The 25,958-nt window shown below is 33.8% G+C and overlaps 2 protein-coding genes across 4 annotated transcripts; one reads left to right on the forward strand and one right to left on the reverse strand.

Annotated features, from left to right (window-relative positions):
• The first annotated feature begins 6 nt into the window (after positions 1-6).
• Positions 7-2,510, forward strand: LOC21389344 (F-box protein At5g46170). Its single transcript, XM_010088695.2, has 2 exons — positions 7-1,609; positions 2,043-2,510. The coding sequence occupies exon 1, from the start codon at positions 351-353 to the stop codon at positions 1,581-1,583; it is 1,233 nt and encodes a 410-aa protein (XP_010086997.1). The 5' UTR covers positions 7-350; the 3' UTR covers positions 1,584-1,609; positions 2,043-2,510.
• Positions 2,511-6,503: 3,993 nt separating this feature from the next.
• LOC21389345 (transcription factor TCP2) lies at positions 6,504-15,575 on the reverse strand. 3 transcript variants are annotated; one of them, XM_024162193.1, is made up of 6 exons: positions 15,330-15,575; positions 15,003-15,192; positions 14,833-14,881; positions 14,705-14,756; positions 12,436-14,368; positions 6,504-6,882 (listed from the first exon to the last, which is right to left on the reverse strand). In XM_024162193.1, the coding sequence occupies exon 5, from the start codon at positions 13,972-13,974 to the stop codon at positions 12,478-12,480; it is 1,497 nt and encodes a 498-aa protein (XP_024017961.1). In that variant the 5' UTR covers positions 13,975-14,368; positions 14,705-14,756; positions 14,833-14,881; positions 15,003-15,192; positions 15,330-15,575; the 3' UTR covers positions 6,504-6,882; positions 12,436-12,477. The 3 variants fall into 3 exon arrangements, with proteins under 3 accessions (XP_024017961.1, XP_010086998.1, XP_024017968.1); XM_010088696.2 differs by lacking the exon at positions 14,705-14,756; XM_024162200.1 differs by lacking the exon at positions 14,705-14,756 and having other exon boundaries at positions 14,805-14,881.
• Between the last annotated feature and the right edge of the window lie 10,383 nt (positions 15,576-25,958).

Genomic DNA, 25,958 nt, shown 5'->3' on the forward strand with positions numbered 1-25,958 from the left:
CTTTCCCTTCCCATTTTCTCTCTCCTCTGTTTCTCTCTCTACATCGCTAAGCTTTCCTTCCTTAACATTTCTCTCTCCACTCACTTCTATAATTTTCTTGGGCTGCCGGAAAGTATAATCTTCTCGCTTCGCAGAAAAGAAAATTCTCTCTCTAGGGTTTTCTCTCTCACTTTCCCTGCAAGCAAACACCTCAGCAAAGCAAGAAAAAGCCATGCCATATCAAGCCTCTCAGATCTATCACCTCTCTCACTAGGTTTCTCTCTCTTTCTCTCTCTTCGGTTCAGTCGATCTGAGCTTCTGCCTTTTCTCTGTTCCTCAACTATTCGAATTTTGTGTTTGAGTTTGCGAAAATGTCTTCCATGCGCGTAGATCTGACCTCTAGGGTTTACCCGGAGCCGGACGCCATGGAAATCGACCACTTCGATCGGCTCCCGGACTCTCTGCTCCTCCTCGTTTTCAACAAGATCGGCGACGTCAAGGCGCTTGGCCGCTGCTGCGTTGTCTCGCGTAGATTCCACGCGCTCGTCCCTCAGGTCGAGAACGTCGTCGTCCGTGTCGACTGCGTCATCTCCGACGACGACTCAGCCTCCTCTTCCTCCTCCTCCGACAAGTCCCGCGGTTCCTTCTCCAATCTATTCCGGTTAGTAGTCGGCGGCATTGTCAAGCCTCTCCAAGCCCTTGGCCAGTTTCTAACTCCGAAAAGAGGCTCCTCTTCGTTTTCGTCGTCTTCTTCTTCTTCTTCCTCGTCTTCTTCTGGTTTCGGCGGCGGTTTCGGCTCGTCGTCGCTTGCCGTCGGGAGCGAGGCCGACGGTGAGTTTGATCAGGGAGGCGTGACTCACCACTCGCCGACGCAGGTCTTGAAGAACTTTAACGAGATTCGATTCCTTAGGATCGAGCTTCCCAGCGGCGAATTGGGGATAGACGATGGTGTTTTGTTGAAATGGAGAGCCGATTTCGGCTCCACTCTCGACAATTGCTTGATTCTCGGCGCCTCCTCGGTAGTTTACCCCGGGCCACCGGCGAAATTGTCATCAATTGAGCAGAGCAATGGCGCGGAAGCGTTCTGTTACGCCAACGGCAATGTCGGCGGCGGCGAGGACAATGGGAGCATCCCTGATTCGTTCTACACAAATGGAGGTCTGAAATTGAGAGTGGTTTGGACGATTAGCTCGCTGATTGCAGCCTCGGCAAGGCATTATCTGCTCCAGCCAATAATCTCCGAGCACAAGACGTTGGACAATTTGGTCCTGACCGACGCGGATGGGCAGGGGGTACTTTGCATGAACAGGGATCAGCTTGAGGAGTTGAGGGTGAAGCCGTTGTCCGCGTCTTCAGCGTCGAAGAGGACGCTCGTGCCCGCTCTCAACATGAGGCTCTGGTACGCTCCTCACTTGGAGTTGCCGGACGGCGTCGTTTTGAAGGGCGCGACGTTGGTTGCGATTCGGCCCAGCGAGCAGTCGGCGGCGAAGAAGGAGGTCTCCGATGGGTCTTGGGTTTCGACGGCGTTCGAAGAGCCCTTTGGGACTGCTGCGAAGATGCTGGTGAAGAGGCGTACGTACTGCCTGGAGATGAACTCCTTCTGATGTGAGGAAATCGTGTAATCTTTGAGGTAATTTTGCAACTTTGATTATGATTCATATTTGTTGGAATATGTGTTTGCTTAAATCCTGTGATTGATTATTGGGTTTGCACAATCTGGAGTTAGTCATGATTTACTATTAGTTTCACTGTTTTTTAGATTTCGTGCCATCCATGAAACTTGAAAGTGGCTATTGGCAGTCTTTTAACTTGTGAGGAAGAACCGGGAATTGTATTTTCATAATTTACATATGAATTGGAGTGTTACGGATCACAAATAAATGAATAATGCATATGAATACAAATTGTATGGTTTAAACTTGTGGACTTTCAATATCGTGAAAACGATGAAATTTGGGGTTAACACTGTTTGTGGGTGCCTATTTCTATTACAATAGTCGATGCATGCAGATGCTCTTGTGTGTATAATTGGTCGCTTACTTGAGTTTGGATGGGATTGTCAGGCAATGCACAATTCCTTGGAAGGAGAAGAGGGGATAAGGGGCGTGATTTCTGAAACGGGAGAAGGGAGAAACCGCAGAACAATTTTGTCTTTGTGCCACGTGAAGATAAAATGTTGATTGGGACTGCCCTGGAAGAAGGTAGCTCCTGTTGATTGTGCGCTGCAAAAATTGTTGGCCATTAGTTGCTTGAACAGAGGGATAGAGAGAGAGTTGGAAATCATGAAATGCATCTGCTGGTTGTTTTTATTTCAGGCATATGCTTGTAAGAGTTCACACTTCATAATACACTCCGCTAGGTTGATCTTTGTAAGAGCTTGAAGTTTGTAGTCACCTACTTCTATCTATTATAAAATTCTCTTGTATGTGAAATATTAATTGTAGGTATGACTATGCTATGCTTATGTGATATATGTTAAGTTCATTTCAACAGTGGAGTTGGCAAATGCATGAAGCTTCATTTGGTATCCTATCGCTTTCTCTCTCTAAATCCCTAGCCTGCAATTTAAGGGTAATATCAGGACCAAAGTTGGTGTGTTATCCTTTTTTTTCTTCTTTTTTTTTTTTTTTGTTTAAATAGAAAAGACAAGGACTTTAACCGAAAATTACCACTTTAAACCCAAAAAGCGGTGAAAATGCCCTAAATAAAATCAATAGGAAGGATCACAGAAATGGCACTAGCACAAGTACGGCCATGTTAGAGAACTCCAAAGGAGATTCTGTTGGAAAATGTAAGGTTCTAGCTAGAGGTAAACTGAATGCCAAGTCGGATTAGCTAAGAGAACAATTATTACTTCCCTAAGTCTGTATGGGAAAGAATATTTAAAAAAAAAAAAAAGATCAGTTACAGAAAATGCTTTACAACCAAGTCTTTATGGTAATTCAACTTAATTAGGTGCAATTTCAACCTGCTTTGTGGTGATCTAACCAAACCATATATGCAATTTATTACCCGATTAGAGCCAAAGTTTAATTAGCAAAATGAGTGCCTATTAATCCTAGAAGCAGCAGTTAGCTTACCAAATGTGCAAGTTGTAGACACAATCATCACTCTGTACGGGATGTAGAGCAACAGTTTCCTACACTTTCTTTTGCGTAAAATCAATGTTTGTCCTAAAATGTGTGGATGGTAGTTGAATAAACTAGTTCCTGTGATCGCATTCAACATGACAAAAAGCATATTATATCATTTGGGGTATGGACCAACACCTTTTGTCCTCTGATATTCTGTGTCTCTAGCTGAAAAAAGATTGCTTTGATCCATTTCATCCGACTTTTCTTTTCACAATGTGACCTGTTTAGTTTTCAACTTCAAGCTTTATAAGGGCAAATTAGAAAGTTAGAAGGGGGCATGACTGTTAATTTTATAAAAAAACGTAAATTTGAATAAAGTTTTAATTTTAATTTTAATTTATTTTAAAATTTGGGTGCAAATGAACAAGCCTTAAGGGATTTTGAATTAGGTTTAACTGATTTGATTGAAAGAAAACATAGTTTGGAGTTAGTGGTTTGAGATATTCTCTCCCCCACCATTACTCACGTCCACTAGTTCTAGAAGGAACTAGTAATTCTACACATGTGAGAGAGAGAGAGTGAGAGAGAGAGGGAAATTATTTTGTTTGTTTATTTGTCTATTCATTAAAGAGTTTTTATTTAAGAGCTGGTTCCAGATCTCCCTTTCTATTCCATATTTCTCTTTAGAAGAAATTTTATTATGTAGTTTTCATTGTTTATTTGACTGATTAGCTGGGTCTACTTTCTGCCTTTTATCTGTTTGTCACATGAGATACCTTAGCCTTTGCATGCTCTTAAGTCACAGTACACGTGAATTCTAGCGTGCACACATTCTCACAGGTTTACGCACTTACTAAAAGAGTTCTTTATATCCCCTCAAGCTTTACACTTGCGCCACTTTTATTTCTCTATTTCCTTGCTTTTTTTTTTTATAAATATTTTAGTAAAATAATTGACCTTGTTATTTATGGTTTTTTGGCACCATTCCTCTTACATTTCTCATTTTAACAAAATGACCTCTTAAATTTTAGATTTTAACAATTAACTCCCTAAACTTATCATACAGCTCCCTTTTGATGCTCATTGATAATGCCGTTTAAATTAGTGGTATGTAAATATCCATGTGCAACTTACATTTTCCGCATTTTACCTTAAATTGCATTGGAACTTTTTATTTTGCCAATTAACCCTCTTTTTTGCACCAATTTGAACAACTGTTATCAAATTTGGACTTGTGAAGGTTAGACAATTAATGGTAAAAACCAAAAGTTTATAGGACAATTAGCCAAGCACGAGGGTGCAAAGGCACAAAAGAAGCCTTTTCTTTTTTGTTTACCTCTTATCCTATTGAACAAAAACTAAAAAAGAAACCCTCAATATGGTTTGCTTTTTGTGGGCAATATTAGTGATGGTGAAGGAATAAATTAGTATAGAACATTCTTAGCAACAAGATTACCATACAATATTTTAGTCTTGTTATATATTGAAAATTCATACTTTTGACCTTATATTTGAAAGTGAAACAATTGTTTTTTGCTTTGGTCCACAAATACTGTCTTGATTTTTGGACAAGTAATCGTCGTATTGATTGGTTGTCACTCAAATCTAAAAGATGGAACCCAACTATGAACTTCAACAACTGAGAGCTCATTAGGTGGTCCTATTTTGGCCGCAAATTGAATTCTGTTATTACTCTTAATTTCACCGTTGAAATCCAGCTGATTTTTTTCGGTTGAAATTCAGTGATGTCATTACATGTTCCAGTTCCATTGTTAAGTAATACCTGAACAAAGACATCAAACAACCCACTGACAGCTGGAAGTATATAATCCTTCAGCCCCAATTATTATGAGCAATTTTTTTTAAAACAATTAATTATTGTAAGCATACCTTTCAGGTTGGTTGAAACCCTTTCACTCTTCGCCATCATTTTATTATCTTGGGCAAAGACTTATGTCTCGAGGCCCTTCAGTCTAATAAATGTAACTTTTTTTTTGTATTTCCTAGTAATATCTTTTATATGTGTGTGTAATTCTTAATTTGTTGAGTGTAGTACTTAATGTTATATTTATTGGACTATTTATTAATAGTATACTAAATTAAAATGAGTGTTACACACATGCACAAACGACGTGACGTTACGTAAAAATATATATAAAATATATTTTTTAGACTTGTTCAGGTACCAAATTTAAGACAACTCCTCTATCTTACTATTGTTACTGTTATGCAGTTGTACTAAGAGGTCTCTTTTATCATCACCCTTTTCTTTGGCATTGGCAATTGTGGAGATGTATGACCCTCAAAAAGAAGAATATGGAAATGCATGCATGGCCCATTTTTAACGTTTCTATATCGCATACATTTCTGCATTAAAAGGAAACAATTTAGGCATTGTTTACCCAACTTTAGAATCAGTTGTAAAAGTAAACGTTACTTTTGATGGTGCTCTGAAAAGAGAGGGAAAATCACTTTTGTTGATTTGCCCTTTTTGTACGTGCTGTACTACTGCTCAAAGTCATGTTACACTTAAAGTCAGAAAAACACATCTAAATCTAGTACCACATTTCAAACTTAGTTCATTTTATTTATTTTACCGATTTAAATTTTTAATTTTAATTTTATTACAGTTAAAAGTTCTTATAAAAAGCACATTTAATTTTTTCTATTACAGTAAAAAGCTCACATAAAATTACATTTCAATTCGAATTGAAAACTCAAATTCACGAACTGAACGAGACTTAAATCTAATAAATCTAGAATTCACAAATTTATGCAAAAAAAAAAAGAAAAAAAAAAACCGACTCAAAGGTATTGAATGATCTTGGCCATAAAAGGGACTCAATAACAAACTTACTGTAGTCTCTTTTGATGACAACCTGTGATCCTAATAATATGGCCATCTTGGACAACAAAGACACCACCCCTTTAATAAATGTATGTACTAAAAACTGCACATGTTACAACAACTTTGTTTTGTGGTTTTCTAAAACTGAAACATATTCAGTGCGTTTTAAACTTATTTTAAAATAATTTTTATTTTTGTATGAAAATGAAAACGTTTTTAATCTCAAACATAAATTATTTTTAAAAATACATTTGATAATTTTATCAAAAAAATATATTCAATATAAAAAAATTTATTAATATCTCTATTCCTCTCTTTGAGAAATGATAAAACAAAAATAAATAATAAAAAATTATTTTTTATTTCTTTCATTTCATTTTACACTAAGCTAAAAAATTATTTTTATTTATGTTTTTTGCCTTTATTACACCAAACTTCGTTTTAAAAATATTTTTCTTTTTCTTTTTTAAAATATCTAAAAAATAAAAATGAGATTAATTCTAAACACGACGATTAGGTTCAGATGCGCAGACTCCAAAGCTGAAAAAAAAAAAAAAAAAACAATCTATTCTTGGCTGCTTGTCACTTGAAAAAAAAACAACATACTTCTTCCACTCTTTAGGAAAGGAAAACAATTGAAGCGTGTGTTCCTGAAACTGGGAGATTCCGCGTGAAGATTCAATCACGGAGCAGCCGGCTGCTTTTCACTTGAGAAATTGTACAAACATTTTTTTTTTTTTTTGGAAAGGAAAAAGAATAACTTTTAATGGGAATTGTCAGTTAAATTTTCATCAAAACAGACCATGGCACACTTACATAGATACATATATCCGAATTATATGAATGGAAGCTGAATTGACTTCAAAATGGATAGTGTAGAAATAGCAACAGTATTAGAAGCATTAATAATAAGGAATCATCCGATGAAGGGAAGTAGGCTTTCACTCACAGCATTTCCACCACTTCTTTATCTTCACTTTCCTGCAAAGAAAACATTACTTTTGACATTAATATTCATAGCTTTTAACTTTCTTTTTATTCGATCATTTTAATTTCTAAACAGCATATATAGAATCATATTCCAGATAGACATACAACATTATCTTGCAGTAAGAATGCCTAATTTTGCATCAAAGAAGATTTGCCTAATAGACATTGGTGCTTTGAAGCAAACTACTTATTATGTAACATGACAAAAGTACAATGAATGCACACAACACCAACACATCTTATAGTCTCCAGACCATAACTTCTGCTCGCTACACAAAGTATACATTTTTTTAAATAAAGTGATAGTTGAGGGGGGGAAAAATACAAATGTTTGAATGATCTTTATGTAAAATCGAACATGTAAATACTGAATCATATGTTTGATTGGAGTATGATCAGTGGATATTGTAACAACTATCCACCACACTAGTTTTATGAACAGAAGCACTTGGTTTGACCAAAGACAGGTTTAGAAGGGAACTAAAATCAAGTTCAAAAGCAGCATCCATTGATAAACAGTAATGATTGATATTTAGTACTAAAAAGAGCGACTGACGCCTTTAGCATCTCACGAGTCCATGAGATGTAGCGTATGCCTACCTAGGTGAACTGAAAAGGTCAAGTTTCAAAGACAGGTGATTTTCTTAGATCTTACAAAAAGTCAAATTAGGAAGGAAAAATATCTTAAATTTTGTTTCAGAAAATTGAACGCGATCAAACTTGTTTCATTTACTTTGGCAATAATGAGTTCAGGAGAACCAGGCCACAAACTCTCCTAAACTTTTAATGGGGATAAAGGACAGTCTTTAACTGGACATGACTACAGAAATGATTTGAGGAAAACAAATTATCCACGCAGTACTGAGATTTTTTTAGTTCTTTCCACCAGCTCGGTCGACCGCAAGCTCGTAATCTACATAGTTGTTCGTAGGCAAGAGCACAGGCAAGGGGGCTCAACCTCAGGTTATTTATGAGATCTAAAATCCATATGGAGCATGGACAAAATAATTTCAACTACAAATGTTGTACTGATTCCACAACAGCATCTTCACAAGATGTTCTAATTTGTAAACTAGCATATTAATCTGGCATGAACAAATCTTTATACTTTCAGCTAGCATGTTCTAGTTAATACCAGTCAATTAATATCGCCAGGACCAGTCTCTCAAACTTAGTAGAAACAAAGAGAATTAGAGGATGTCATCATTTTCCTCTATGTACGTCGAGAAGATTCATGCGTGATTAGATCAAAACATTAAATTGTGTTATAGCACCAAAATCCTTGTCAAGAACTAATCAGCCTCTTCTTTTTTACTATACAGAAAATCAGCTTTATCATCACTGTGATAAATACAAGCATTCCTTCTTAGGATTATGATGTGATTTATGCGATGTTCGATTTTTCTTTAGTTTTTTTTTCCCCTCTCCATCCAAGATATTAATCTGTTATCGATAACACAAGAGGTCTTACTAAACCAATAAATCTGGCAAAATCAAGTTTTCATGCAACCTTTGTGAGGGTTTTAGTAAGAGCACCACCATCGCAACAACAACAATAAACAGTAACCTATGTGTGTGTAACTGTGTATAGAGTTTTAAAACCAAATTTGTAACGCAATAAGTAAATGATTGATATTTGAGGAATGATCGAAGACGTAATCTGTCCATATGAAATCAATTCTAATGAAACTATAATGATTCTAACTCTCTATAAGGCCATCACCTACGTGAGACTCAAGACATACTTCCATGGATTCTAGTAGTGTTACCTGTGGCTGCAATGCACAAAATCATTGTGTAGATAATCGACAAAACATGGCATATAGAGTTCGTGCGTGCTTGGTTGGAGGTTAATAGCGAACATACTAACATCTAAGAGTTTTGAGAGGCCCTGCGACATAACAAGTGATATCAGGGCTCCTATCCATTGCATTTAACCTGTATACAATTTTGGCATTGTTTCTTTTTCGCTAAAACTACTGCCCATAAGACTATAGGGGGCGGTTCAACAAGAATTGTTCCCTGTAAAACTGACAACAAGCCAAAATTACAATAGTGGAGTGGAATCAAGTAAGTGGTTAAAATGTGGACTAATTAGAATAAGGTTCTAGAGACTCGGTAAGGGAGATTGTCAAGCCCTGTAAATTAGGCTAAGAAACTCGAATTTATAGTTTCAGACTTTCAGACAATACTTTCAGAGGTTTGTCATAAAAAAAAAAACACGACACATATAGACAGGTAAATTTAGCTCAACATTCGTGGACTAGCTAAGGTTCACCATATTGTTAAGTTGATTTTTTTTTTTTTTTACATTAAGCAATTGGGAGAGTGGTCGGAAACTACCATGAATGGTGAAGATGTCATGAATTGTTTTAGTGAGACCAGATTCAGATACTACCAAGCAGTTAAAAAGCTAGGACGTTCTCCAACTGATTCATCGTCTTTTGCAAACTGAGACTTTAATGTTCTTTTCTGGACTCTAAAAGAGTATCGTTTGAAGGTGTCCTTGGAGTGCTAAAAGGATAGCTAGAATGACATGGAATGTGGATTGTTATTCTAATTCTCTTTCCGAACCACAAGGTTAACTGGCTTTCAGTTACATTCATGAAAAAGATGACGATACAGCATGATAGTGAAGATTAGTAGGATCAATTATCCGTAATCTATGAAAATACGGCCATTTGAAAAGAGATTTGTAAAATGTCCAGCACTCTTGTTGGAAGGAAGTCTGGAGATATAGGCAATGCAAGTGAAGGAAAAAGTTCACATTAATATATGGTTCAATCACCAACCGGAAATCCAATCCAACTGTTTATTATAAATTCAGTAGCATTTTAAGTGCTTCAACACATGCTAATATTAAGAGGAGCATTTTCAAATGCTTCATACCGATAGGCTTTCTTCTCTATGGAATCAACTATTACCTTGTTATAATTAGCTTTTACGTATACAAGCTAATAGAGTCCAGTAACAAAAAAAGAGAATTTTATATATATAATACAATGAACACAAAGATATCCATATAATATGGTTAACGTAGAGAGTATTATCAATCAAAAATTGGTAAGAAGAAGAAAAAAGAAAAGCCAAATAAGGCAGGAGATAGTGCTTGAAATGAGCCTTAAACTACGTTGTTTTGGTAAGTCGACGCCCGAATGATTCTAGAAGATTTTTTCATAACTTTACAGGAGATTTAAATTTAACTTTTTTTTTTCTTTTTTGGCTGAAGAGATTGAAACTAAAGCTACTTAAAGTATTCTGGAAAAGCGGTTGATCATTATGGAACCCCACTAAAGCTTGAAATACTCGAGACAAAGTTTTTAATGATTGAAAGATTGATAACAATAAGAGTAACAAGTGAACTTCCAACATCAACATGGAAGACCCTATCTTGGTTTACATGTCAAATGTAAAGTATTGATAGCGGCAAGCAATGTTTAATCATATTTATATTGGACGCCAGTATTTTTATAAAGTTCTACAATACATGTAGCATGTTTAACGTTTTAAATCTGTTAGAGCAAATTGGAGACATGTATTGCTAACATAGGAAAGTCCAAAATTTGTTGAAAAAGCAAAGGTCTAATCTACCCAACTTTTAAATTTTTTAAAGCGAAATGATAATCTGTAGTTGTTTATAAACTACTAATAAGAAACATTGATATAAATATAGCATGCATCATATACTACCTTTTTCAACTTATTATATTACCTATTTGTCTGCCATCATAGTTCCCTACAACATATGTACATCTAGGGTTCAACTGCTAGGTCCTACAATCAACTATATCTTTTTAAGTTTCAATAAACCTAAACCTTTGACAAGAAGAAAGCTTTCCTACAATTTCATGACTTAAGAATATTAAAGCCCCATTGCTATTGATCATCATGCACCTCATTAGTTTCAAGTTGTTCTTATCTATAAATTGTAAAGTTGTGATTTGTGGTTTTGAATTTATTATCTATTTTCATTACCAATAAAGTTAGATAATATTCGGCCCTAAATTAATCACTGCTTACCGTACGCTTCAATTTTATTAATTCCATCATGTACAAAGATACTTATCAATTCCATTTAAAAAATAATAAAGTTACTTATGTATGCGTCAGATCTTTTAAAAAATTCTTTTCTAATCATATTATTAAGGAATTAAACAGTACTGTACCCTAAATTTACTAATTTAATCCCTTATCCCGCTTTAGCTCCTGTACTATGAAGTGCATCACTAAGGACTTCAATTTCAATCTTAGAGTACTCCTTGTATCGATCGCGACCTTCAATAAAAATTTAATATAACACAATCAAGGAATTAAGAAATTAAATGGATGGAGAGAACGCGGGATTTTTCAATTACAAAATACTTGGTGAGAAGAGCAAGCGTCAAGGAGAATGTGGGATTTGGTTCCTAACTCAGAACCAGAAGGGCAACTCATTGTACAGCCCTCTAAATGAGGTGAGTATAAAGATTTATGTTTTTATCATATATATATTATTAACTTGGTAAGCACAAAATTCTAAGAGAAAGAGACAACTAAAAAGCTGATCCACCAGTGGAACATAAGGGTCAAAGTCCGATAAATGTTCAAATTTAAGGAAGCTATTGGTCCTAATCCTATGCATTTTTTTTCCCTGAAAATTTATTTCTCTAATTTTCACTTTCCTACTTTCTCTTCATTATCGCCAAGAGACAAAGAACACGAATACTGTTGCCACTAATGCTGCAATAGCCCACTTCCTCAGGCCAGAAAGAAGAGGTATATACTAGGTCTGCTATGACGTGCATGGGCTTTGTTATGAGCTTTTAGATTGAGCCCTTCATGAGATTGACCTAATACAGCTAAAATCTGGAATCCCAGGTAACTACTTTCGACACTGCGCCGATCCGTTTGCCATGTGGTGAGTTTAGAAAGCAGGAAAAACAAACGATTTTTGGGACAGTGGACAAGCTAAAGCTATTGCCAGATTTTCAATGAACATATTTTTGGTTAAAGCGAGGTTGTTCCTCTCATAACCAACAAATGGCTCAACCACGCGGATGTTAACATCTGGCGAAATGTTAAAACGAATGGTCCAATTGCTAGAGAGAAGGGAACCAAGAAGTGAACAAAAAAGGAGACAACAAGCCGATCCCCTAATCACAGCAATCCATGCAGGAATCCAAAAAGAAGATATTAATATATATATATATATATAATGTATTATATTATATATAATACACACCATAAAAATATGCCCCAATACTTCTTTAAGATTACCAAGAAAGCAAAGGGGTTTCATTTCATTCATGGTCGTATGCACAACACGTAAATCCAAAAGGGCCATAAATGTGCATAAAAAGATATATATTATATTAATTCTAAGCGTAAGAGACGGAAATCAAACCCCATGTCATGAATTAGGGAAAAGAAAATGTCCAAACAACAAGCAAACTAGCACAGCAGTAGAAAGCAGTGATGAAACAAAGTTTAAACACATATACCAAAAATTGAAAAGGAAAAAAAAAGATAGAATAGTACTAATGAGAAGAACAGAGGAAGTTTTACCAGAAAGGTGGGCAAAGAGAGGAATCTACTCTGCCAATGGCTTCAGTTCTTTCCCTTTCCTTTCTGATCCGAATGCCGGCCTCCGTCGCCGTAGTAGAGTTGTAAGCGGCCATCAAACCCAGCTGGGAACTGATGGTGGTTGTGGTGGTGGTGGTGATTCTCCATGGGCGAAGCGGCCGCGGCGGCTCCGATGAAGAAGGGCACGTTTGTTGTTCCGTCTATAGGAGAAGCAAACCTCTGGAGGTGAGGCAAGAAAGAAGACGGTGATGAATTGGACTGAAGGGTCCCCCTATTGAAACCAGCAAGGCCGGAAGAAGAGATTGAGAAGTTGAGGCTGTAGTCACCCCCACTGCCATTGGGTTGGGACGATGTCGTAGCGATCAGTTGCTCGGGAACGAACGAGAACTGAGGTGGCAGCGCCTCTGCGGCAGCGTGGCCATCGCCGCCACTAGAGACAACGCTGAAAGGCTGTGGCATCGGCATCGCCATGGGAAGCCCGGCGAACCCGGAAGAGTGATGGTGGTGGTGGTTCCGCGTAGACGATAGCCCAAGAAGCCCCGTCGTGAAATAGTCCATCTGCATCGCTGTCGCCGTCGCCGTCGCCATAGCCGTAGAACCCTTGTGGAACAAATTCGGCTGATCAGAAGCAGTAGTGGGACTGGAACTATCATTGTTGTTGTTGCTGTTGGTATTGACATTGCTGATTCCACCGGTGAGAAGCTCAGTAAAGGAAGGGCTTTGAGAAATGGGGTTGATGTTTTGATGATGATGGTGGTGGTGGTGGTTATGAAGCGGAGGAGGAGGAATCCGAGAGTCGCTGTTCTCTTTCTCCTTATCTTTGGCTGCTCTCTCTCTAGCTCTTTCTCTCGCCTTGACTCGGTTAACTCTGATCTCGGAGCGAGAGAGAGATAAACCGGAGCCTTTGCTAGTCTCAGAAGTACTACTACAAGCAGATTTGGACAAAGAAAGATGTTGCTGATTCTGCTGCTGATAGTTGGCCTCACCTTGATCCAACTCCAACTCAACAACCTCAGCAGAATCAAAACCCTGTTCTTTCCCAACACTCGGCCTCTTCTCGTCGCTCAGCTGCTTGGGGGTGTCGGGGAAAGAGCTGTTGAGAGACGGGAGCTCGGCGATGGAGTCGGAAGCGGCGTTGATCAGCCACTCCACGGCCTTACTGGGCTGGTCATAGCCCAGCCGATCTTGGAGGTCGTAGAACTGAATCGCCGTAGTGACGGATAACCTCACCCGCCGGTCTCTTAACCCCTTTGAAGTCCACACTTTGCTGTGCCGATCCTTGCCGCCGGAGGCCCGAGAAACCCTAATGATCCGCGACGAATGGTGCCAACCCCGGAGGCGATTACCGCCATCTATGGCGGTGGGTCCGGTGTTGGGCCTCTTGATTTGATCCCCCAAATCGTCTTCGTCGCCTGGGTAGTGGTGGTCATGACCACCCTTTTGGCCTAATTTGTTCCTTGGGAACTTCGTTGTACTGTTGTTGTTGTTACACGCTTGTGCTTGAATTTCCTCCACCTCCATAGCACTTTCATGCCTTTCTCACACTACAACTCATTCAAAAACGAAACCGCCTTCTGGGTTTTGATCTTTTCTCTCTTGTTTTGCTTTCTTATCTCTTTTTTCCAAGTTCTAGAGGGAGAGAGAAAGTTGTTATGATTAGGATTAGTAGTGAGAGAAAGAGAGAGGAGAGAGGAGTGTGATTAGAGAGAGTGGTGCAGGTGGGGTTGGCTGTATGTCCTATTGCATTGATGAGGATAATTCAGAGAGTACTTTGGCTTTTGTATTGATAAAAAGGCCTTTTTTTACGCTTTGATATATCGCAGTCCAAGTCAGGAGGCCTCTCGTTTAAGCTTTTTGCAGTTCTGCAGAGCGGTGTGTGCTTTCAAAACTAAAGCAAAGGCCTGCCTGAGAAAACCTGCACCCCAAAAAAAAATTAAAATTAAAAAAGAAAAGAAAAGAAAACCCAACAAAAGCAGAACATTAGCAAACAAAAATGGCAAGAAATTAAATACATAATAACAGTTGAGTAATAAAAGCATCAGATGCCTAAATCATACGTACGCACACTGTTAGCTCTAAGTCTAACCACACATTTAAAGATCTGACTTTGCTTGTAATCTCTTTTTCTATAATCCTAAACACAGAGCTAGCTAAAGCCTAAAAGGCAACAAAAGGGTTCTTGTTTTAAAGAAAGATAAAAGGTTTATATACATAGAAATAAATTTAAAGTAAAAGCAGTGTACCCCTATACCTATACAACTTTGATCTAAAGCCCTCTTTTTCTGCTTCAGATTCAAGCTAAACTACAACAAGAAGAAGATGAAGAAGAAGAAATCAGTAAATTTTCATACAAAAGCCGCCTATTTTGCGAGGGCCAACCTTCTTTTTTGAGCTTTACTTAAAAGCCTTTGTCTCTGTCGTCTCGTCCCTAAAAATGGCAGACACATTATCAGAAACATCAAGCTCAAAAACACATTATATATATGTACACAATATTTAGAAAATATATATATATATCTATATATATTTGAAAATATGGAAAAACAAACCTTGAACAACGTTCGGGTTAATTAGATTTGGTGTAGACAGGTGTCAAAGTCTCTGGGGTTATTACAGAAGCATCAAAAACCGTTGACTGTGATTTCTTTTTGCCTTTTTGTTTAATTTCCAATGCCGATTCTGGATTATTTCTTCACAGATCTGCTTCGCTTTCTAAGCTTCATGAGATCAGCTCCGACGCTGCAACCAAATCCAAACAAAAATATTACTAGTATTTTTCAAAATTTTCCCTTCTTCTCATTTCACATTCTACTTCAAACAAAACAATTTCTTTTCATTTTTCAGCTTAAGTTTTACAGCAATTCCAGTAATCATACATCTGAGAAAATGAGATCGGAGAGTTTTTTTAAAATCGACCAAATTGGAAGCTCCAATACTTATGAAATTTCGTTTCTTTAAGGGAACAAGGAAGAAATTTTCAAATTCTCAGGAATAATTCTCAAATCGCCATCATTCTCGAATTTCTTGCGTCAGCTGAGAATTTGGAAATGGATTTCGGAAATTAATTGAACTTCCAGAACGCTGGCTCTTGAAGGAAGAAGTAGTGGAAGTGATTTTGACAGCGGTTATAGATATATATATATATGAGAGAGAGAGAGAGAGAGAGAGAATCCGAGTTGTGTGGGGAATTTGAGGGACAGTAATATATATTCTAGAGAGAGAAAGAGAGAGAGAGAGAGAGAAGTAAAGAAGAAGATGAAAGTGCCCTAGCTAGCTAAGAGAGAAAGAAGAAAGAGAGTATAGTTTTCATCTTCTTCCTCGTTCGAGCAATCACCGGGCTTATCGGGAAAGCACAGACACAGCGCCGTTCCCCAACCTTTTCCATATAAATATTCATCTATTCTCTCCCATTTTTGCCCCTTCTCTTCTCTCTTTCTACACTTTTGCCTTTCTAAATTTACTATTATTATTGTTTTTGTTGTTATTATTTATTTTTTTTATTACAATAAAAAAATTTTAAATAAAATTATATTTTAATTAAAAATTTAAGTACGGTAAGCTCAATTAAAAATTTAAATTGATAAATTAAGATTTCGTTTATTTCACCGATTCGAGTTTTTTATTTTAAGTTTCTACAGTAAAAAATTCTCAGAAAAAGTCACATTTAATTTTTACTGTTACAGTGAAAAGCTCTCAGAAAATGTCACATCTCAACTCGAATTAAAAACTCAAATCTGCGAAATAGACGAGGTCTGAGATCAAAAAGTTAAAAAAGAGCAAGATGACATGCTCATATAAGTACCGTATTTACGCTTGACATATGAATTCTTCTTCACTAATTGCTTATATATCCGTTAGGGGTATTTAAAAAAGCTCAAATTGAAGTAGAGCAGAGTGGCACTAATCGAAACCGAATGGATAAACCCATGTTTGTTTCAACAATTTGATAAACGACGGAATGGATGAAAACCGCGAATTAAAATCAATTGAACAACTCCAATATCAATGGTGATGGGAATAACTCGAATCCAACACCCTGTCAAAGAAAAATAACAATCTTATCATTCCACAATATGGCAAGCGAGTATTGCTTATTTGTTTTGCTTACTATTGTCTATTAGTGTTAAAGAATTAGTATGTATGTGTGGATGTCTGAAACCAGATAAATTTAAAAAATGGTTTTGCTTTTGTACTTATGCGTGTATTTTTCTTCTCCTTTGGATTTTTCTTTGATCCTTTATTGGCGTGCATTTAGTTTAATTTATTTTTCTTTTAATCTTTTTGGCTTGTTTTGGGTACCACGATTCTTGCCTCCATTGATTCCATCTCACAAAAATTTCATGTGCATGGTAAAAAATAAAAAATATAAAAAAAATCGATTGTGTAATAAATTTCGAGTCCATATATACATATATATTTGGTGATGCTAACATATATTAAAGATGCGTGTGTTTTGTGTGTAGCTAACATTTTTTCACTTTTCTTTTGGGATTCACTTTTTAGTTTAAACACAAGGATTTTTCACTATAGAGATATAGACGTTAGTATATAATATCATTGTGGTGAATGATGACATTAGCAACAAAATTAGGCCGTTATTGTTTTCAATGAAAAATGTCGTTCGAGTTGGAGATGTCATTATGTTGAAGGGAAAGCCTGATGAATATTTAAAGTTTTACTAAATTTCCATTTATCAGTTTCTTGTAGTTGTCATTTAACGAATTCACATGATTTAGATGGAAATGTTGAAAAATAGAATAGGAGAACAGAAAAGACATTAATATGAAATCCCCAGAAATCCATGCGATCACCACAACTATAGGCAAAATGGAATTTTGTTTAATTAAGAAAAACGAAACATGACCTAGAAAAATGCTACATATATTTTATCTATTTATGACTGGAAATATCCTTTAAATATATAAGTTCATATTATATGTAACTTGGAAAAGGTAAAATTATATAAATTAATTTTGTTATATGAAGGAGCTGAAGTAGTTCAAAATGATCCTCACATTACCACCCAGATCTTCCCTGAAATTTATATATTATAACCAGAGTGAGATTTTCCTGTCGGTTTTAGCACCGTTAGTTATTAAACTATGAGTATAGTATAATTTTGATTCTTAAGCTTTTCTTTCTTGGTTGATTAATTATGAACGTTGATTTTTAGTAGTTTTAATTAGTCCTTAACATTAAAATTGATGAAAATTTTCTAAAATTTAATAGAGATAATTATGATTCTAAAATTTAATAGAGATAATTATAACCTGTCAATCTCATAATGAACTTATTTTACCAAAAAAAAATATCTCATAATAACTTAAAGTTTGACTTAAATAGCTATGGTAAATTTAAAATATTCTCTTCACTGTTCTTAAACTACTTACCGACTAGAACAGTTTATATTTAATGTAACTATAACTTTTGTAAACTTTCAATTACTATACGATAGATACATCATTATCTTTGTTAAATTTTATAAATTCTTAATCAATTTTAATGACAACTACCAAAACAAATTAAAGTTCAAGGAATCTGCCAACCAAACAAAGTTTGGAGACTAAAGTGACCAAATTGATAAATAGGACTAACACTGCTTATAAACTTTTAAAAAAAAAAAAAAACTCTTTCTTGTTCTTTGAGAGAGAGTGTGTGTATGAGAGAGAGAGAGAGAGAGAGAGAGAGAGAGAGATTTAGATACATGAGGATGAAAAAAATTCAGCAAAAAAGAAAAGTTTCTTAGGTTCCAAATGTGTCTTAATTAAGCATGTGGATAACGCGGTAAAATATCAAGTTAGAGCCTCGATTTCTTTTGTTTTAATGTTATTAGGAGGCTACAAAAGTAGGATGAGATTTTTGGCAAGTTTTTATTCATTATTAAATATGCATTAAAGAAAAGTTAGGCTTGTTTAGGAATCAATTAAGGTCTTTACCATAAGATTTTTTTTTCAAGAAAATAAGAATATTTTTAAAGAAATAATTTATTATATATTTTCTTTATTGTCAAAAATCAATAATCCAAGTGAATATTACGTATCTTCGTTCTATAAATGTGGTTTGTGATGGTTTTTGTGAAGTAAAAACATTTGGTTGAGAACCCATACTTCTAATAAAGGGATTTTATTTATTATAAAAGGAATATTATTACATCCACATCTCATGAAGTCTTAGATAAAGGTACACATGAAAGTAATTACATGTCAATTTGATGCATTTACATGCATCACAACACCACCTTTCATCATATTCTTCTCAAATTAATCTGGTTAATTTTTTTTAAAGAAATTAATTGGATAATAAGAGGACGATTTAAAATACATATTGACAGTTGAACCATGAGTCATGTTTGGTGGTTGGATACAAATTGTAAGCCATAGAACGTAATAGAAAGAAGTATGACCGAGTGAGGAATTTTTTCAGGGCATATTGAGACAAAAATTTCGAATTAAAATTACAACGTAATTATATTTTTTTTTTAAAAACTGTCTTTCATTTTTTAACCCTGTTTTATTTGTTTTATCCATATTATTCTTTTTTTTTTTTTTGGAATGAACTAATCTTGTAATGAATTTCAATTCACTTTCCAAAATTTATTTAAGAAAAAGGTTTTAAATACGAAGACACTTAAAAATCAAAACCTAGGGCATGACTGAAAATCTTTTAAAAATTTCTACATCAATATTACAATTTAGAAAATTTGACGGGGGGACAAATAGTAACAACATAGTTAGAAAAAGAAAAAGAAAATCTTTTTTGAGGAGTCAAAACTACAAGAAGCCGAGAGGAAATTTTAAGTATCCCTCTCCTAAATAAGTTCATTAATTAAATATCTAAATGCTCCTTAATTAAGCATGCCAATTTCACAAAATAAAGAATAGTCATGAGAGCCGCTTTTCTTTGGTATAATGTTAATATGATGCTCTACCAATATTACCATAAATATTGGCTATATCTTTTGTAAGTTTCTTCGACTCATAAATGTGGTTCTTGTTGAGAAGCCATACTTATAATTAAGAGGCATTAATTATCAAGGAAAATCACATCTTTAAAAAGTTTTAAATGCTCAATCAATTACATTTCGCACTCCATTTTTAAAGAGTATCATCAGGAACTAATATATTACCTAGACACTAGAGAGTTTAAAAGTCTAGTTAGAATGTCCTAAAGTACTTTGATTTTAATTATTCCTCTCTCAGTTTAGTTGATATATATGTGTTTAAGACACACTAAAATATTTAAGGGCAAAATCATCTTGACACCATGTATTATATCGAAACATGTTGCTAATATATACTATCATTTTAATAATATTAATGATACCTAAACATTTTAGAAAATATTTTTTGATATTTTGAGGTTGATTTTTAGGACATGAAATATAAAATGTGCACTTCTACTAAATTTGCTTAAAAGTAAGCTTTACAAAATATATTTAAAATATTAAAAAAGTAAATAGGAGGAATCAATGGGACTTATTGATTTGCATTTTGCTTGTTTTTTTTTTTTTTTTCATATTTGGTCAAGATCTGATTAAACTTTTTTTTTTCTTTCTTTTTTTCCTGCAGCAACCTTATGGAGGTGAGCTTGGGCATGATAAAGATGGGTGAGGTCTTCTTTCTTTCTTTCTTTCTTTCTTTTCTTTTCTTTTTTTTTTTTTGTTTTGAAGTTTTACATTTGAATATGATTTAGGAATGGAGGAGGAAGATGATGAAATCTGAGTTTATTTCTCTTTTTTTTTTTCTACGTTATGGTTTTGTAATATTTTTAATATGTCTTGTAAAGCTTACTTTTTAACAAATTAAGTACGTAAAAGGGCACTTGTCTTAAAAATCAACCTCAATGTATTAAAAAAAGGTTTATTAAAACATGGAGGTATCATTTTAACATTATTAAAAATAAAGAGTACCAACAGTATATTTTGACCTAAAACATTGTAGCATAATAATTTTATTTTTAATTTTACTGTATTAATCTAATAATGTAGGAAGTCCATCAATTGATGAACCTTTAGATTGAACAAAAAAAAAAAAAAGCTACAACTACTATCAACGCACTATCATAAACAATTTACTCTAGGAAATCTAAAAATAAGTGCAGTAAGTACGGGGCTTTAAAAAGAAACAACACTACATTCAAATATTAATATAGTCAGTATGACAAAAATCCTTGGCAATTCAAGTTATATCTGAATTGGTAGATGAAAAAAATAATTAAAAAATTGCTCTCACAGTGAGTGGTTGGGTATGAAAATTTTATGAGCTTTTATTGCAATGGAATCCTCCAGTTGCTGAATTTAAATAATTAACTTATTACCATCTTGAGCCAAAAAAAAACTTATTACTAAGTAGTAATATAAAGCCAAGGAACCCCAGAGGGCCATACCTCAGGTACCAATACCAGCTACTTTCATTAAGCCATCAGATTGTTAATTAATTTTCTCTAGCTGCTTAGAAAATGCTATTAACAATATTTTAAGGATAGGAAAAAGTATTATTAGCAATTTTCTTGCGGATTATTCTTTGTTTCATTTTGTGATTAAACTTATTGATTAATGCACGATTCAAGAAATTAGATGAACGAGTAATCTCATTTTAGCTTTATGGTGTGATAATTTTTTTTTTAAATATCAACAGACTTAAAATTTACAACTCAATTACTGTTTTTTTTTTTTTGAACGAATTACTTTTTCCAATTGGTTTCACATTTTGATGTATCAACATGAGAATCTCCTTGAGAAAATAAATGACAACCTAATTTACATGTCAATATGTAATTAACTTGAAATTTCCATAGTTTCAATCTCAAACTTTATAAAGAGCACAACAACCAATTATTTTTCTATTTAACAAAATTCTTAGGACAGAGGTACACATAAAATCAATGCATTCCATTTATTGGAATTTTTTTATATTTTGCAAGGAAAAAAAATTGAAACACAATCTTGATGTAGACAGTTTTTTCTTTTATTCTTTGAAATAAAAATATGTTTATTGAAATCCATGTAATGAGGTGGAATCCGATCATTTGGCCCCTCCAAATAAGTAAATAAGAGACAAAAATTATTTTTATATTATTGCCTAAAATTTACCTGTACGTTTGTACAATATCACTGCATTATCAATTAAATTGTCGGTATCCAAGATACAAAGAAACATACATACATATGAAAAGAAAAAAAGAAAAAAGAAAAGCTTTACATGGATGCAAAGGAACAAGGATGAAAAAGAAAACTTACATACAATATCACTGCGATGTCATTTAACTTGTCAGTACCATAGATGCAAAGAAACCTACATATACACATGACACTTAGGGTCTATTTGGAACCCAAATTATTTGGAGGAAAGAAAAAAATATATATGACACTTGCATAGTTGCAAATATGCAAAGAAACATAGATACACAGTTAAAAAAAAATCCTACATATATACATATATGTATATATATGTATATATATATGTATGTATTTGATAAACACACATGACACACGAGTAGATCGACTATAAAATCTTTAAGGAAGGTAAAACAATGTCTCACTATAAGTGCACCTCACTCACTACAGATACAAGACTCGCCAAGTGATTCGAAATCTTTTCGATAAACACAAAAAGCAAGATACATGCATATATGTTTTATCAAAAAGCAAGATACATACATATATATGTATATGTGTGTGTGTATATATGAGTTAGTAAAGTAATTAACTTATCATTTGTTCGGTTTATAGACTTAAACAGAAAGTTTGTTTATTAAGTTTTTGTGAGGAAAAGAAAAAAAAAACTGTAAAGAAATAAATAAAAAAATGAATCAAAACGTTTCAAATCTATGATACAAACAAGACTTATGATCCAAATTATTGTGCATCATTTCTATCAACTGATCAACTTCAATAAACACTGAGGGTACAGATGGCCAAACTGATTCGAGTTTAGAATTCGAGTTTTGCTACAGTAAAAAGCTTTCACAAACAGTCACATCTAATTTTTTTGCTATAGTAAAAAGCTGTCACATAAAATCACATCTCAATTCGAATTCTAAACTCAAATCAGCGAAACGAACGAGGCAAAATGTCAACAATTTGTACTTCTATTTATATTTGTTGTTAAATCCTCTAAATTAGCAAATGGCTGGGAAAATTTCCAAGTATTTCTCTATACGATCAGCTTCACGTTGATTCAGATGTTGGCCATTCGGCCTATTAACTCTAACCGTACATGCTCTAGGAAGTTTAGTACAAAAAGGTTAATAATGGAAATAAAGCATTTGCATTTTTAGTGACGGTTTTTAGCGATGACTTTTTAGCGAAGACAAACGATGACAAGCTAATTTTTAGCGACGACTTTTATCGTCGCTAAAACTCATGTTTGTTGTTTCATGACAGTGTAGTGTATAGAAATATTCTCACCGAAGCCTCCTGTATTTTAAGATTATTTTTAGTTTACGATTCATATTTTAAAAATTTCCACTTTGTCTCTTACATTTTAAAAACTTCCACTTAATTCTTTTTATTACAATTTTTTTTTTTTGTGATAAACAGATGGAAAAAAAATAAGTTGTACGGTCACGTGATCTTTTTATAAGAATTTATATTAAAAATAAAAGAAAATGATCACATGACCACACTTAATTCCCGCTTTTTTAATATGATTTTAACCGAAATTCTAATTAAAAATAGTTAAACGAGACTAATTCAAAATTTAAAAGACAAATTAAGAGTTTTTAAAGTTTGAGTGGTAAATTAAAATGACCCTAAAATTTAGAGAGTGGCTGTGAGATTAACTCTAAAATGTATTAGTAGCAAGTTCACTACTTTATGTGTATATTAAAAAAAAAAAAAGTGGAAATTACTTAGACGAGCCCTATATTCACTTGTGCACGAGTTCCCTTTCAATCAGTAATTATTTGGGTATGATCATTTGGTAAGGTTCATTTATGGGGCCACGATGGTACCTTCTTTTTTAAAGGTTTAGTCAATCCGTTTATAAGTTATGCGTGTTATTTACTTCTGTGTGGCTATCAGCAAAAAGGTCACCCCTTTTAACTTGTGGTACTAAGCTCTCGTTTGACAAAAGGGAAAATTGGAAGGACTAAGGAGATATGGGGATGTGAGGATTAGTGAATGAATTGTAAAACGAATGATTATTTGGCAGGATGGATAATGGATTAGAAAAGGAACTTTTTGAGTGTCGGACCGAAATCCTCCAGGTTGTTTAAAAACTTTTTTTTCCCTTTTAAAGTCAAAAGAATTGGAGGAGAGCATCCATTTCATACCAAATACAAGGAAAAAAAAACTCATTCTCTTTCTCTTTGGCCGTGTTTGATAGCTTATATTATATTATATTGTGTTGTATTATCATAATATAATACAGTGTTTGATATCATGATGTATTGTATAATGAGTCTAAATGTATAATTTTTAAAATTTTGAGGTCAAAATGTACGTTTTCAAAAATTTTAGGGTCAAAGTATAAATTTTTTTGGGGTTAAAAATAATTTCTAAAATATTTTAGAGTTAAAATGTAATTTTAGAAAAATTTAGGGTCAAAATGTAATTTTATAAAAATTGAGGGTCAAAATGTAATTTTAAAAAAATTAAATTTGCATTGTGCTCCTCAATATTTAAACAATTATAGACTCCAGCATGACTCTATGTCGGCCCAACTCTGACTCAAGTAGTGTCCAACCCTAACATGAATCATGAATCTGTTATAAAATAATACAATACAATACGTCAAAAATGAGTAGTATTTAATAATACTACATTGACTGTATTAATTTACCATCTGTATTAACTTATACAATATGATAATCACACTAAACATTATATTATTGTATTATTATACAATATGATTGTCAAACAAATATACAATTTATGTTTCTCATCAAAGTAAGATATTGTACGGCCTTCCTATTTTCTCTCTCTCTCATTACCAAGCATAGCCTAAATGTGGATGATATTGTTAGGTAATATATTCTCCAACAATTTAAGAATGGAATTAAAATTTTGTTTGAGGAATAGTTAAGAAGAGAATAACACTATTGCTAATTTGCTATATGTTATTGTTTATTTTTTCCTGATTGGCAGAATGAAGGAAAGTAAAGACGCATTAAGATGAGATTCGAATTTGGAATTATTTTGGCGCCTAAGCGAAAAGAAATCGGAGACGTTTGGTAGGAGGATTCATATTATAATTTGAATCATGGTTCATGGTTTGCTACAGTATTTTCTCACAAAAAACACACGTAAATCAAAAATGGTTCTAATCCATAAACCAAACGTCTCCTAAATCTGCATTTTTAAGTGAAAATACACATCTTCCAATAAATATGTGAAATACGAACTTAAAGTGAATACATAAGACTCATAAAGATAGGAAAATGACTCATCACGAAAATTAACACACACACACACACATATATATATATACCTAACAATATTTTAGCCTAATAAATTGGATTGTTGACCAAGCATTGATACATTGTATTAGTTGTAAAATATTGATCTGACGATTTTAATAAATTAAATTGTTGACTAAAAACATTTATGATATTGATAAAATTAGATTGTTATCATGTCGCATCATTGAATTTTTATATTTGACAGGTAACCACCCAAACTGATATTCTTGCGGTTAATAGCATCACAGAATGGGCGGTCAATCCCACGAGAATGTGATAAAATTATGAACAAAACATATTAGCATAATTAGAACGTTAGAAGAAATAAGTGGAATAAAATTAAAAGTTTTTAGTATTTTTTGTGATTTTGAAATAAAAATAGGAAAATCAGAATAAAAGATAGTGAGCAAAAGTGTGTGTTTTGTGCAACAATTTAATTCGGGTTGAGATGTGACTTTATGTGAAAGCTTTTTACTGTAACAAAAAAGTTAGATGTGACATTTCTAAGAGCTTTTTACTGTAACAAAACTCGAATCGGTGAAATGAACGGGACCTTAATTTTACACATTTCACATCCTAAACATACAGTCGAAAAATATCAATTTTGAGCACAAATAATAAGAAAAAGGTTTAACAAGCAAAGTTATTTTCATGCGTAAACCAAAAGCGACAAAATACCTTCAGGTAGAATGTAATAAGGGAAGCTAAGACGATAAATAATCACATGTACTAAATATAATAATTACAACCGCTATCACTACAAAAATCACTATTATAAAAACTCAGCAGAAGAGAGGAAAATGAATTGAAATTATAAACGTGATAAAACACTAGTGAATTAGATATAAAGAATTGAAACACGCTTGCACACAAAAATTTACTCAAAACTCAGTTTCTCATTAATTGTGTCACTCATAGAAAGATCGAAAAAAACTCACGAAACCATAACTGAAAATAATAAAAGTTTAATTTTTGAATTCTCTCCATTCTTGAATGAAAATACAAGAAGGAGAACCCTTTATTTATAGAGCTTTAGGCTACAAATAAAATTCAAAAATAACTAACAAAATTGAGAAAAAAATTGAAAATAAAATCACTACTAG

This window comes from Morus notabilis, unplaced genomic scaffold, assembly GCF_000414095.1.
Source record: "Morus notabilis unplaced genomic scaffold, ASM41409v2 Scaffold153, whole genome shotgun sequence".
NCBI classification, from domain to species: domain Eukaryota; kingdom Viridiplantae; phylum Streptophyta; class Magnoliopsida; order Rosales; family Moraceae; genus Morus; species Morus notabilis.

Coding starts and splice junctions, on each gene's coding strand:
- LOC21389345 (XM_010088696.2), bottom strand. CDS start 13,974: ATGGAGGTGGAGGAAATTCAAGCACAAGCGTGTAACAACAACAACAGT.
- LOC21389344 (XM_010088695.2), top strand. CDS start 351: ATGTCTTCCATGCGCGTAGATCTGACCTCTAGGGTTTACCCGGAGCCG.